At 42.6% G+C, this 14,619-nt stretch overlaps 1 protein-coding gene and 1 pseudogene across 9 annotated transcripts in view; both read left to right on the top strand.

The window, feature by feature from the left end:
* ATP11A (ATPase phospholipid transporting 11A) overlaps positions 1–14,619 on the top strand; it is a 379,759-nt gene that overhangs the window by 349,799 nt on the left and 15,341 nt on the right. For 8 of the 9 annotated variants that reach the window (XR_010217495.1, XM_063953146.1, XM_063953154.1 and 5 more), the window contains 3 exons: positions 4,657–4,722; positions 5,732–5,835; positions 6,499–6,664. Coding sequence is in view for 8 of the 9 variants with exons in the window: in XM_063953146.1 (XP_063809216.1) it covers positions 4,657–4,722; positions 5,732–5,835; positions 6,499–6,664 (336 nt within the window). In the remaining variant the exon portion in view is untranslated. Of the gene's footprint in view, positions 1–4,656; positions 4,723–5,731; positions 5,836–6,498; positions 6,665–7,622; positions 7,712–14,619 lie in introns of all 9 variants that reach the window. The other variant, XM_063953147.1, reaches the window with a different exon arrangement.
* Positions 8,659–8,778, top strand: LOC135052376 (5S ribosomal RNA; annotated as a pseudogene).

The following is a 14,619-nucleotide window of genomic DNA, read 5'->3' as shown; positions in this document are numbered from 1 at the left end:
ATTTAGCATTTAATTTTTTAAATATTGGGCCTAATTCAGTAAGGATTGCAAATTTTGCTAATTAGCAGAATTTGCAATCCTTTGGATCGCATGCTGGGGGCCGCCCATCGCAGGGCAAGGCCGCCCAACATGCTGACCGCCGCCTTCCCCCTGGATGCATCAACGCAGGAATGCAACGTAGGAATTAGGGATACCTCCTGCCAGCGCAGCTTAGCTGCACCCCCAGGAGGCCCGCCACCATGTTCCCGATCGCGGTGGCTGTGTGTGACGTCACGCAGCCCCCAACATCAAGCCCCCGCCATGCCCCATTCGCACTGCCCTGCCACCCATTTGGCCAGCTCCGCCCCCCTCAGAGCTCCATCTGCTGCCCCTCCGCTCGACTGCCTCTGCCTGATTGACAGGCAGAGGCGACCGCATTTTCTGCGGCCCCCGCAGAAAGTGCAGGCATTTGTGCAGAATGGGCGCTGCGAATGCGCCTGCGGGGCAATCGCAATAATTCCGGTTGGATTGCGATTTGAGATCCAACCTGAATTAGCCCCATTATCAGGATATTTTCTCGCTATGTAAAATGTTGTGAAACATTTCCAAGATATATTGTTATAATTGGTGATCTTTCTTGGCAAATGCATGTCATTTTTGTTTTCATTATTAGTCATTTTCAAATTAGCAAGGTTATGTATCAAAGCAAAAAAAAACAAACAAACATGGAGAACAGTATTAATAAAAAAATATACTAATAGTAATCAAGTAAATCATTTTATAAGATTAAGTATTGCATTGATACCTGGACCTCCTAATTGTTATATGTATTAGTTTATATTATTGTTTTTTTTTGTGCTGTGCATTTTTATGTTTCTGTTTCTTTTGCTTGTGCTACTGTTGCTTTCATCAGATCTTGACAACGAACACATATATGGTAAGAACCAGCCGCTGTGTTATGCTATGCAAATCTATATAGTTGGAAAACCTTTAGCAGACCATCATTGTGAAATGGGGTCATTTTTAGGATATCATATTTATGGATTCTTTTTCCCATAAAGAATTAACAAACATCTTTATTTGGAAGAGCAATCCTGTGTATATGCACTTACATCCTTTGTGCAAAAGCTCCCATTAAATCTTATATCATATCTATCTAGATCGGGGGCATCCCACATTTAATGCACTGGCAGGCAGTAAATTGTCTGATTTGTGAAAGTTGTATTCAAATGCTACCACTACATACAAATTGTGTTCAGTCCTTAGCAGGTACTTGAGTTAAGCTGGCCATACACCTAAGATTTATTGTCAGATGTGGCTGGCTGGTTGGAATAAAAATCTGATAATGGATGAGAGCAAATGACAATTGACCATTTGCTCCCAAACACTGGAAAACAGTGAAAAAATGGTCAGTCAAACAAATTGGTTAAATCCATTTGCTTTAACCAATTTGTCTGAACAACCGTTTTTGTCAATGTTACGGCATTTAGGAGCAAATGTCAGTCAGTTGTCATTTGCTCTCATCCATTACCAGATTTTAATTTCAACCAGTCAGATCCGACAATAAATCTTTAGATGTATGGTCAGCATTACTTGGAAATTAGATTTTGGATTTGTGTTGATGGTAAAACCCCACAAAGTACCAAACTGAATCCTGGATTTGATGCATTCCTACTTATAATCAATTGTGTATTAAAGGGGGACTTCTAGGTAGACTATAACATTTAATCATAAACCCTCGTTCTTCCCCCACCAAAACATTGCCAAATAGTTTAACTGTTGGATAGCATTCAGTTACTGCAGGCAGTCCCAACCTTGGCCCTCAAGGCACACTAGGGCTATTTCACATGCTCCGGTTTTGACCGGACGGCAAAAAGTCGTCCGTTCTTTTTTTCTGTATATGTTTTTTAATGAAGTATCGCTACGCATGAGGGCTTTCAGACAGCATGGTCACAGCACGGCTGCAGGGTTGCAGTCGGAAATATCCAGTGAAAAGTCTGGCTGCCGTGCCGGGGATGTGCCATCCTTGAAGGCATTGAGTTGAGTGTGTGAATGTGCGCTTTCACAAACAACGGGCTTTTTGTGCCGTGCTGCCGTTGCTGCGCATGTGCAAAGCATTTGTGTGTGAAAGGCACTGCTGGATGGCAAAAAGCCGGACAAAGTTTGTCTAGCTTTTTGCCATCCTGTGAAAACCGTAGTGTGTGAAACTGGCCTAACAGTCCAGGTTTTAGTGATAACCATGCTTGAGCACAGGTGACTTAGGGGGTCATTCTGAGTTGATCGCTCGCTAACTATTTTTTGCAGCGCTGCGATCAGGTCAAAACTCTGCAAAACTGCGCATGCATATGCACCGCTGTGTGCATGCGCATCGTACGGGTACAAAGCGGATCAGTGCTGAGCGATGGATTAATGAAGAATCCATTCGCACAGCCGATCGCAAAGAGATTGACAGGAAGAAGGCGTTTATGGGTGTCAACTGACCGTTTTCAGGGAGTGGTTGGAAAGATGCAGGCGTGTCCACGCGTTTGCAGGGCGGGTGTCTGACGTCAATTCCGGGACCGGACAGGCTGAAGTGATCGCAGCGGCTGAGTAAGTTCAGACCTACTCAGAAAGTGCACGAAACGTTTTTGTTCCGCTCAGCTGCACAAGCGTTTGCACACTTGTAAAGCGAAAATACACTCACCCATAGGCGGCGACTATCTGATCGCAGCGCTACAAAAAATAGCTAGCAAGCGATCAACTTGGAATGATCCCCTTAAATTGTACCTCAGCTATTTTGATTTGACCATCTGTGCTGAAGCCTGGATATCACGAATACCTGCACTGTTAGTGTGCTTTGAGGACCGGGGTTGGGAATGCCTGAGTTACTGGAATTGTTTTTGTTGCAAACTTTTCGTTTGTTTGTTAGATACATTTGAGCATCCCATTTGTCCCAGTTCTCCTACAAGAAGCTCTTTGTCCTCTATATGAAGGGACCTATTAATTTGTAAAATACTGTAGTATCATTAGTCACCTTTTGCCAACAGAGTCCTGTAATTGCTTATAGGTGAAGGCTCCTTCCAGGGGCTGGCTGGCAACTCTCAGCCTGGGGGGCAGACTCATGCAAGTGGCCCAGCTTATCACAGGAAATGCAATGCAAAAATGGCCCTGAAACACTTAAATTGCACTGGCCCGGGGGGCAGATGGCACCCTGCCCCCCTGCCCAGCCAGCCCCTGGCTCCTTCCTTAATGATTTGCATATTTATGTTACGCAAGAGCTGCATAGAAACAGATTACAAGACAGCCTGAGCCAGCTAAGTACTATAGTATAGCACCTGGCTTTTTCAGCTAGAGACTAGACTGGAAAGAAATACTGCATTTACTGTACTTTGAATGCTCATATAGGAGTTTTTATGGAATCTGTGCAGTGAATTAGAAACATGCATCAACATTTTTAATCCTTTGGGGCAGATGTATTAAGCCTGGAGAAGTGATAAAGTGGTGATAAGTGCAAGGTGATAACGCACCAGCCAGTCAGCTCCAAACTGTCAATTTACATATTGTTTCTGATTGGCTGGTGCGTTATCACTGCTTTATCACTTCTCCAGGCTTAGGGGGTCATTCCGAGTTGTTCGCTCGCAAGTGAATTTTAGCAGATTTGCTCATGCTAAGCCGCCGCCTACTGGGAGTGAATCTTAGCATCTTAAAATTGCGAACGATGTATTCGCAATATTGCGATTACACACCTCGTAGCAGTTTCTGAGTAGCTTCAGACTTACTCGGCATCTGCGATCATTTCACTGCTTGTCGTTCCTGGTTTGACGTCACAAACACACCCAGCGTTCGCCCAGACACTCCCCCGTTTCTCCGGCCACTCCTGCGTTTTTTCCGGAAACGGTAGCGTTTTTTCCCACACGCCCATAAAACGGCCTGTTTCCGCCCAGTAACACCCATTTCCTGTCAATCACATTACGATCGCCAGAACGATGAAAATGGCGTGAGTAAAATTCCTAAGTGCATAGCAAATTTACTTGGCGCAGTCGCAGTGCGGACATTGCGCATGCGCATTAAGCGGAAAATCGCTGCGATGCGAAGATTTTTACCGAGCGTACAACTCGGAATGACCCCCTTAGTACAGTACATCTGCCCCAATGTGTATTTTTAATTGCCTGTTTCAGCACTCCTATCCCAATCAATAAGCACTAGTTTTTCTTGGCAGCTGGTTGTGTTGTGGTGTTGGTTAATGCATAGTACTGGACACTAATATGAACAATCCTTTGCAAAAGATACATTGACATTGTATTTTGCCCTAGGCACATCTCCATATATTTGCTACTGAATGTCTAAAATTATTTTTTTCTCACCATGAGTTTGTTGTTACTTAACTTTTTCTTAGATACAATTTTTTTTTTGTCTTGTTGACCATGCTTATGGATGACACTTAATGCGTGCCATCTTTTGTGTAATCTCTTATGTTGGTATTTCTAGAAAATAAGTAGCCTCAATAATAGACATAAAAAGGAGTCATGAAATTTATAACAACTGTGAAATGAATGAATGTGGTATGGTGAGTTACGTCAGGTCTAGATGCAGTCATTTTGTCAGTTTTTGACCACGTCTTGTTTTTGTAATGCCGATAAAATGTACAGTGCAATGATTTAATAATTTATCATTTTTACCCGTGATGCATTTTGTTAGATGTTGGGAAACTGGACCTTTGGAACACTGGTATTCACTGTCCTCGTATTTACAGTCACCATCAAGGTAATGATGAAACTGAATTTCTTTATGAGAATTCAAACAATGGAAATATGCATTGATTATGCTAGTGTTTTAAAATTGGATATAAGACTTTTAATAAAGTTAATAATGTTTCACAAGCTGACTTTGGAGCAGTAGCGTATTTGCCACTATTCTACCAACGCTGACGCTTAGGGCCTGGCAGGTCCAAGGGTGCCCGCTGTCAGGTGTTAATCATACCGGACCATAAGCTCATGTGCGAGAGCTAGATTGGCTGAATACTCCTGTCAGGCTGCTAGTGATTACAGCTTCTGGGTCCAGCTCAGCCTCCAGTGCTCGCCATTGTCTCATTCAGTATGTTATGCGTGGGATGCGCTCAGTGAAGGTGATGAGGTACGTGCTTGTGGCACAGCGCCTGCAATGGTTTGTTTTTTTCAGTACACACTGCACTAATACCATCTCATCTAGGGCTATTTGAGGAGTGGACAGTGGCATAAACTCACTGGCTGGGGGGTGGGGGGATTTGACATACACTGACTGACTTGGGGGTAGGAGGGGATTTGGCATACACTGACTGCTGGGGGGGGGGGGGGTATTATTGGAATACACTGACTGACTGGGGGGATTGTTTGACGAAGGGGGGGGGGCCCAATTAGATGTCTTGCTTAGGACAACATGAGGTCTAAATACATGCCTGCTTGGGGAAATGTTATTAATACTATATCATTATTGTAATATGTAGCTTAATAAGTCACCTAATTCAAATATATGCTGAATTAAGTTTATATTTGAATTCCTGATTTTATTATTCTTCACATTGAACAGTAGTCGGCCTATTTGTTTCATTATATTTTTTTAAAAAGTGAGTTTCATAAATACAAACTTTTTATCCAGTTATGAAATATTTATCAGACACATTATAACAAAAACTAGAAAATGTTTTTATTTTGGGTTATGTCCAAATCTTTATTTAAAACTACAGCTTTTTATTTCATTTTGTGATTGTCATTTAAATTGTGCTACTTATTTTCAGCTTGCACTGGATACGCAATATTGGACGTGGATAAACCACTTTGTAATCTGGGGATCACTCTTGTTCTACATTGTTTTTTCTCTGCTTTGGGGAGGGATTGTCTGGTAAGTATTGTTCTTAAAATCTTATTAGACACATTTAAATTCCAAAGACATATGCAAAGTAGAGGTATGGGACCCAGGGGTGTAAGTTCATATCGGCTCATGGAGGCAAGCTAATCTTTAGTGCCACCCACATTTGCTACCAACATCACAGCAGCATCCAACCCACCCTTCCAAAACTGGAATGGAGGTTATATCTTTTCTACTGCCTGCATTCTGTCTGTCCAGGGTCAGATTGCCTCCCCTATTGGTGTAACACTTGCAACATGGCTATGAGTGGGGTCAGGGTGTATACTGTGGGGCACATATAGCGGAAGCTGGGGCAACAGATGACGTCAGGGTTGATCTCTATTATCTTATTGTTTTAGAGTCAAAAAAATGTAGTATGTGGCATTTCTTTAAAAAAAAAATAAACTAAGAAATTATTTGTGAAGCATATTTGTTGATCTGGTTAAAAATAACTTATGTAATGTAAAAAATATAATTCCAAGGTATTTCCAAAGATAAAATTAACTGTACAATTCGATGTATTGATGTGTTTTAATTGTATCTACAAAAACAGTAATCTAAAGCAAACATATACCACTATAGTGATCGAATATGGAGTATTAATTGTCTGGTTTTGGGTTTGTTGTTGGTTTTATTGGTCATTTTCTCCCTCTCTAGGCCTTTTCTCAATTATCAGAGGATGTATTATGTGTTTATGCAAATGCTATCCAGCGGTCCGGCATGGCTGGGCATTGTACTGCTCATTACAGTCAGTCTCCTCCCAGATGTCCTGAAGAAGGTTATATGCAGGCAGCTATGGCCTACAGAAACAGAAAGGATCCAGGTATTTCACTGTCTCTTCACCACACATTGCCGCTGTATGTCAGGCTAGCTGTGTGCGGGAATTCCGAGAACATATAGCACTACACCACAATTAACGCGTAGAAGTGGCCGAGGTTATAGCCTTCCCTGTTCTTTTCCAGTTCAGTTATTGTAATAGATTTTTACCTGAGGTTTTAGTAAATATGACAGTTGAATGCATTTAGCACATGTTCAGTGTACACTAGTGCTTAGTCACTACCCTTGTGCTAATAACTAGGCACACTATGCACATTACAGCATTATGGAAAGACAACATGAGTTTAGTGTTTAGCCTTACTACATTTCCTAAATATCAAATAATAAATATAGGGTTTTTTTGTAACAGAATTATTAATAAGTCACCTGCCCTTGTAGTATGTCAGCTAACAGTCATTTTAATACATGCAGTAAGCATTTATCTGGTAAACTGATATTTGGATACTGTTTTTTTTTATTCTTGCCTCTATGGTTTCTATATGTATATATTTACATCATGTGTGATTTTTAACTAACATAGAAAGAAAAGCTCAATATACATGATATCTGTATGCATAGCGCTTATGACATTTTTACATTATAGACCTGTCTCTGTGCAAGCTACAACAAGAAATCATTAAGCAATACAATTATTACCAGACTACAGATGCGTAATTCAACGTGCACTTTTGTGTTAAATACCCAATATGTTCACTTTGAACTTAGTATAAAAGCATGAAAGTGACTGACAATAGATACATCTATCCACCCTCGTTATTGAGCTTTTGTTTCTTTACATTGCACTAATATGCATTAGTAGTGCTTTAGTGTTTAATGAAATATGTCCCTTGTGTTCTTTCTCCTGCTTCTTTCTTTTCCTGTCTTCTACCTGCTTTGCATAAATAACTGCTACCTTGCTTACACATTGCACGTGGGCACCTGCTGCCACCTTCTGGGGAACTCAGACTAAGCAACCGTGCCTTTCTGTTGAGCAGTCCACCATCTTTATGCTCACTCAGACCGCAAGCAATAAAACTTTCTAATGGACCTGAAGGTGATACTTTTTTTCAGACTTTTGCATGATCGAGAATTCTTATACTGCAGACACCTTGGGATTTCCAGCCTGTTTTTCCTTGTTTCTTTTACAAAGTACCAGTCATTCAGATATAAATCTTTGCAGTCCTTTACCTTTTAAGAAAAATTTTAGACCAGACATGCTCTCCAGCTGTTGAAAATATGCGCTGGCGATATAATAATACTGTAAGATGACCTCAAATAACAACTGTGGCTTAGGTGTCTATTTATCATGCTTCTTCTGTAATTAACATTCTGTATTGATGCTTATTGCAGCTGTGCCCTTTGTCCTGCCATAGCAATTTACCATCCAAGGCTTTCAGTGCACACACTGCTCTTAAGTGGCCATGCAGGTTCATAGATTTGACTGAGAGGAGATCTAACTGGATTTCCAGATTTGCTGGTTTCCCATTGACTGGGGGACTCTGATACTAGTTTAAGAAAAAAGCTTTTTTGGGACTGCACTAGTCTTGCAATAAGGTTGTAATGCCCTCTGAAAAACTGATTTATGACGCTAAATTGCGTTATAGATACAGCAACTCTATGCATAGGGGGAAAAAATCCGTTTTGCAATTATTTGTTGCTATCAGTGGTGCTCCCTAGAGTCAAGAAGAGTATCAACAAAGAAAACCCAACAAAGAAGAAAAGTTGGAAAGTAGACTCTTGTGTGGGAGCACTCAATTCAGAGGATTATATTAATCAATTCTGATAAAACAAAATTTTATTGATTCAGTAAAAATATAATTGTAGGAGTGAGTTATACGTAAGATCGTGTAGCTACGCGAAAATATAACACTCTATTATGTGCAATTCATGTGGTTTTCGATACCACAATAGAGACCGGAAATCAAATGTATGGGCTATTGGTTTTACTGAGATAACAGTAACACCTTTGTATAGTATATGACCATCATTTATTCTACAGCATTATACAGGTATACCCCGCTGGAGATGCCCGATCTCGTCTGATCTTGGAAGCCAAGCAGTGGAGGGCCGGGTCAGTACTCGGATGGGAGACCACCTTGGAACACCCTGGTACTGCAAAATATTCTTCTGCCCGATCTAGAGTGATCCCTAATAATACCAATTGGCATTCGGTTCTGTATGACCTATGATTCAATTCTCTACGACTACTTAATCCTAAATAGGACTGCTGTAGAATAAATGATGGTCATATACTATACAAAGGTGTTACTGTTATCTCAGTAAAACCAATAGCCCATACATTTGATTTCCGGTCTCTATTGTGGTATCGAAAACCACATGAATTGCACATAAAAGAGTGTTATATTTTCGCGTAGCTACACTATCTTACGTATAACTCACTCCTACAATTATATTTTTACTGAATCAATAAAATTTTGTTTTATCAGAATTGATTAATATAATCCTCTGAATTGAGTGCTCCCACACAAGAGTCTACTTTCCAACTTTTCTTCTTTGTTGGGTTTTCTTGGACTCTGATACTAACCTGCGAGGTCTGTGAAAAGAGGCGCAAAATAGGTTGGCAACCTAGAAATCTGTGATATCTCAATGTATAACCTCTTGCTGCTACGTTGTAGGCAAATGCAGAATGTAAGATCTGGGTTACGTGGAGTAGAGATGGGCTGGCGCCTGATGTCGCTAGGCTTTAGCTTTATCATCTATATATTCAGTTTCATTATAACAATTATTCACTATTTATTTGTTCTTAAGATCATTTTGCCTTATGCAGAACAATGTTGGTTTTCCTTCATTACTGCGAGTGTATCACTGTTTCATTTCGTGGTTAATGGTCAGGACAATATATGAGCTTGATCTTTGTCAGTAGGCGCAATACGCACTGACTGCAGAGCACAGCACAATCTTTGTAGGATCTGCCTCTTAGAGCAGTACTTACATATTATTTGTACATTCTTCCATTATTTTGCTTTTCATAAATAAATGTTGACTTACAAAAGATATTTCACTAAAGCAATAAAATTCTAAGATCACTCTCCATACAGGCTTCAAAAAAATAAATAACCTTAAATCTCATCAATATTGTAGTATGGTCCATTGACCATCGACGCTTCAAAATCAGATGGTTACCTGCATAGATGGTAGCCACGGACCTGATTTTATGTTATTTTTTTGCTATTTATAGTGCCATGTACTGTTTTCAGTGCCGTTTACCGTTGTTAGGCTGTCAGCAGCACTGCTCCTGCTGCGGCTCTTACACACTGCCGGGAATGGGAAAGCCTGCCTCCATGACAGGCTGTTCTGTCAATCACATCCCAGAGCCACCCCTGGCTTCTTGCACAGAGATGGCAGCTGTGGGCGCGCATGCGTGAAAACATGTTGGTACCAGATAGAATAGTTACTCCCATCGATGGTCTGTGTCACCATCAGTGATGTCAGTCGATGGTGGCATCACCAATGGCCATCCCTAACATTGGTCCTGGTCAGGAAAAGTAAATATTGATTATAATGCAATTTCTAGACCTGTCAGGGAGAAGAGAAACTATTGTCGTGAATGGGAAGGAGAGAACGAGGACAAAAATAATGGGCAGTGCAGAATGGAGGAGGCATAAAATAAATGTACTACTATAAGCAGGGGAGTCTGCCTTGTTTCTGCATAGAAATGTTATAATCTTCAGTTTTTACTTTGTGCAGAAAGGGTCTGATTCAGAGTTGGGATCAAAGAACAAACAAACAAGAAAACAAAAACAAATAAAACTTTTAGCCAAACCATGTTCCACTGCAGGTGGGACAGACCTGAAATGAGCTTATGAGGTTTGAGAGGGCCTGCCCAATCTTATATATAAATTGTAGCGTAAAATCAAGCTGTCAACATGCAAAGCAGAAAGTATGTACCCTGCATTGTAAAATAAATGTATTTGCACCCCTTGCATTGCATTATGGTTTGTCCAAATACAAAGTTACTTGCTTTTTGGTTTTGCTCTCAGCTCAGAATCGGGTTCAGAGTGCTCAGAATGTATCTACAAAGATGCCTACAAATAGAATAAGCAATGAGCAGGTACAAAAATAAGAACTATAGGGGTTATTCAGTATGGATTGCAGATTCTGCTAAAAAGCAGAATCTGCAATCCTTTCTATCGCATGCTGTGGGCCGCCCATCGCAGGGCAAGGCCGCCCAACATGCTGAATGGCGTGCCCAGCATCTGCGGCCACAATTTAATTGCTGTCGCAGCAACTGTGGATGACCCCCTTCAGCGGCAGCTAGGCTGCATATGCAGGCGGTCCGCTTCAATTTTTCCCATCAGAGCAGCTATGCGTGACATCGTGCAGCTGCCCCAAAAATGCAGCTGCCCCGCCCCCACTTTCCCTTTGCCGCCCCCCGCAACAGTTCGTCGCCACCCTCCGCCTGCCCTGTGGATTACTTAAGCTTGTCATTCAGGCAGTTCGCATACACACAGGTCACGGGGTAATTGCGGTGACCTGAATATCCCCCTATGGCAATTTGGAAATTCCTAATAGTACCTTAGGGAACAAAAAGAAACCTAAATAGTGAGCTTTCTAAACATTAACTTGTCATTCATAGGGAATATTGCTGTTCTTTCACAAGAGACTCTTACCCTGTACCACTATACCAGTAGCGGTTATACCTCTCGCATCTATGTAACTGGAATATCAGGATTATTGTCTGCTTACTATAAGGGTCATTTATGAACTGCAACATCTATGGGCCTACAATATCCCCAAGTCCTCCAAGTGCTTTTCAAAGTATACACTTTAGAATACGCCTATTAAATTAATCTATGCCTGGTGGTTATTGTGGCCTGGTGGATGATCCAGAAACAGTCAAATCACATCACAGTCCGACTTACTACCGCTTTCTCTGTCATCCTATCTGGGGGACTCTGAATACCAGAGAGTGTAGAGGGTGCTGTTCAAGTAGCAGGCACAAGTGCAATATGAACTTGTTTGTATGATGCCCCCCTTACATCCCATAGTGCCTTACTTTCTTTTTTTTTGTCCCCATGGAGAGGCCACCATTTTACCTACAGCTGTAAGTATTCCTTTGAGCAGTGTCCCTGCATTGCTTATGCCGAGTTTTCCTGTGATCTCTGCTGTGGGGAGACAGGTTAGGAGCACTTCTGTGCATTCAGTCTGTTGTGCCTGCCCTGATCTCCTGGGCTTCCAGAGACATAAGGCACTGCAATCCAATCTGGGGGCTGCAGCCGGAATCAGCTCTATCTCTCTCACTGATTGCGTTGGGACCCGCTGCAGTTCTGCTCCACGGAGCATCCGGCAGCCAGGAAGCTGTCGGGTTGGGGGTGCTCATACATGCTATGCTGCTTTTCAGTATAGACTGCAACCAACTTCAACCCCAGTTTTACTTCACTTTTCTTTTATGTGTTACCTGGTGTAAGCATTAATTGTTACTGTTTTACCTATTCATATTCCCTCCTGTAGCAGCTAAGTTGAAGGGCAGCTGGACTGTGCTTCACCTAAAGCAATGGCAAAGAAAAATTCTAGTGATTTTGGTGGTGTCTGGCTGTCAATCCACTCTCGCTTTGCGTGTGTTGTGTTCTATGTATTGTTGTCCCTTGTTCTTTCTTTTGTTTTTTGTTACGGCTAAAAAGAATTCTACCTCCAGGTCTTGGGCTGCGGGGAACAGCCGGTGTCATACTATATGTGTTTCCAGTGCCAGGTTAGACTACCTGAAGGTTCTACCTAACCAGGTGACTACTACGTGTCTTACACTGCAGTGGACCAGCATTGTTCCCATCTGGAGACTGAGATGGTGCAACCCACCTGGGTGAAGGAATTGGTTAACTCCATTGTGTAATTTACCCAGGAGAGGTCAGACCATCTGCATTCAGTGAATGACCAGTTCTCCCTGTTCCTTTCCCTCACGATTTCCAATTAGGGAGTCCGGCTCTCCCCTGGGTTAGTTTCATGCAGAAGACGATGGCCTTAATGGCCTTATTGCTGAATAGGCTTTGCGAGGTGTCATCTGGCCCTGGTATCAGTCTTCTTGTGTCTCCAGTAGGACATGAGAAGCTCAGCCACAAGGCTACTACACAGGTACTCATACTCATGGGGACTGCCAACGGGTGGTCAGGTCATTGTTCCTGTTCTGCCAGATGAGACATGATATGGATTTTGCTCCCACCTATTCTTGGACCCAAAACTGAATTTATCCTTTTGACCCATATTCACTTTCAAAACTCTCAATTTAATCTGAAGTGGGTATCATTGCCTCCTTAGATTGCAGTGTCCATAGATCATTACCAGTTCAGGGCTCTGCCCTTCAATCTGGCCACAGCTCATGTGAATTCCAAAGGTCATGGCTGTCATGATCGTCACCTTGGAAGGGACGATCATTCCATATCTGGACAATCTCCTAATCAAGACAAGCTCAGAAACTCTGCTCTGGTGTCATCTGTACCTAACCATGGAACAGCATGGATGGGTGATCAACTTCCAGAAGTCTAACCTTGTCCAATCACAGCTCATGATTTTCACTAACCTACCCTTCAACACCTGGTGTCACAAGGTATTTCTGCCTAAGGACAAGATTCTTGCCCTGCCCTTTGCCAAGCGGTGTCCATTCTACTCTGCAGGAAGTTACCGGGCAAAATGGTAACAAACTTCAAAGCAGTTCCATAAGTATGCTTCCATTCATGGACCTTTCAGCTGCCACATAAAATTTACCAATCCCTTCTGTGGTGGCTCAGCAGATGCAACCTGAAACAGGGTTGACCTCTTTTGACCTGGCAGGGGACCATAGTGGCCACAGATGCCATTCATTAGAGTTTTGGCGCAGTTACATTGTGGCCTTTGTCTCAAGGAGTTTGGACTCCGGCAGAGGCAAGATTTCCATTAAATGTCTTGAAGTTAAGGGCCACTTGTCTGACTTTCCTTCAGTCTCAACTTCCAGTTGGACAATGCGGCCGTGGCTTACATCAGTCTTCAAGGTGGAGCATGCAGCTTCATGGTGATGATGGAAACCAAATTTTTTGATGGTCCAAAAAGCACATGCAACTGGGAAGAAGATTATTATCCATGGTTCATCCTGGGAAGTGGTTCCTTTATCAGGTGGTCTTCGACCAACTCGTGGAGCGATGGGGTCTGGCAGAGGTGTGGACTTGATAGCCTCTCAACAAAACCACAATGTGCCACTCTGTAGTACGTGCTCAAGTGATCTGAACACAGTCCTGGTGGATTCAGTGATGGTCTCCTGAAAGTTCTGCTTATTGTATCTGTTTACACCAATTTTGCTGCTCTCGCCTGTGCTGAAAAAGGCAAAAAAGACTGAGTTCCCAGCATCTTTATGATCCCGAACTGGCCAAAGTGGTCGTGGTATGCTGACATCCTTAGCATGGCAGCAGATCATCTTTTTGCGACTGCCCATCTGACCAAGTCCCTCATTCCAAGTTGTTCGCTCGCTAGCTGCTTTTAGCAGCCGTGCAAATGCTAAGCCGCCGCCCTCTGGGAGTGTATTTTAGCTTAGCAGAAGTGCGAACGAAAGAATTGCAGCGCGGCAACAAAAAAAGATTGTGCAGTTTTTGAGCAGCTCCAGACCTACTCAGCGCTTACGAACACTTCAGACTATTTAGTTCCGGTTTTGACGTCACGAACACGCCCTGCGTTCGGCCAGCCTCGCCTGCGTTTCCCCAGGCATGCCTGCGTTTGTATCTGACACGCCTGCGTTTTTCCATACACTCCCCAAAAACGGTCAGTTACCTCCCAGAAACGCCCACTTCATGTTAATCACTCTGCGGCCAGCAGTGCGACTGAAAAGCTTCGCTAGACCTTGTGTGAAACTACATCGGCCGTTGTGAAAGTACATCGCGCATGCGCATTGCGCCGCATACACATGCGCAGAAGTGCCGCTTTTTTGCCGAAACGCTGCGCTGCGACCGAAAACAGCTAGCGAACAACTCGGAATGACCCCCC

The sequence above is a fragment of the Pseudophryne corroboree genome, chromosome 2 (genome assembly GCF_028390025.1).
Source record: "Pseudophryne corroboree isolate aPseCor3 chromosome 2, aPseCor3.hap2, whole genome shotgun sequence".
Lineage (NCBI taxonomy): Eukaryota > Metazoa > Chordata > Amphibia > Anura > Myobatrachidae > Pseudophryne > Pseudophryne corroboree.
Note: the sequence above shows the minus strand (reverse complement) of the source record. Positions and strands in the feature narration are given on the sequence as shown.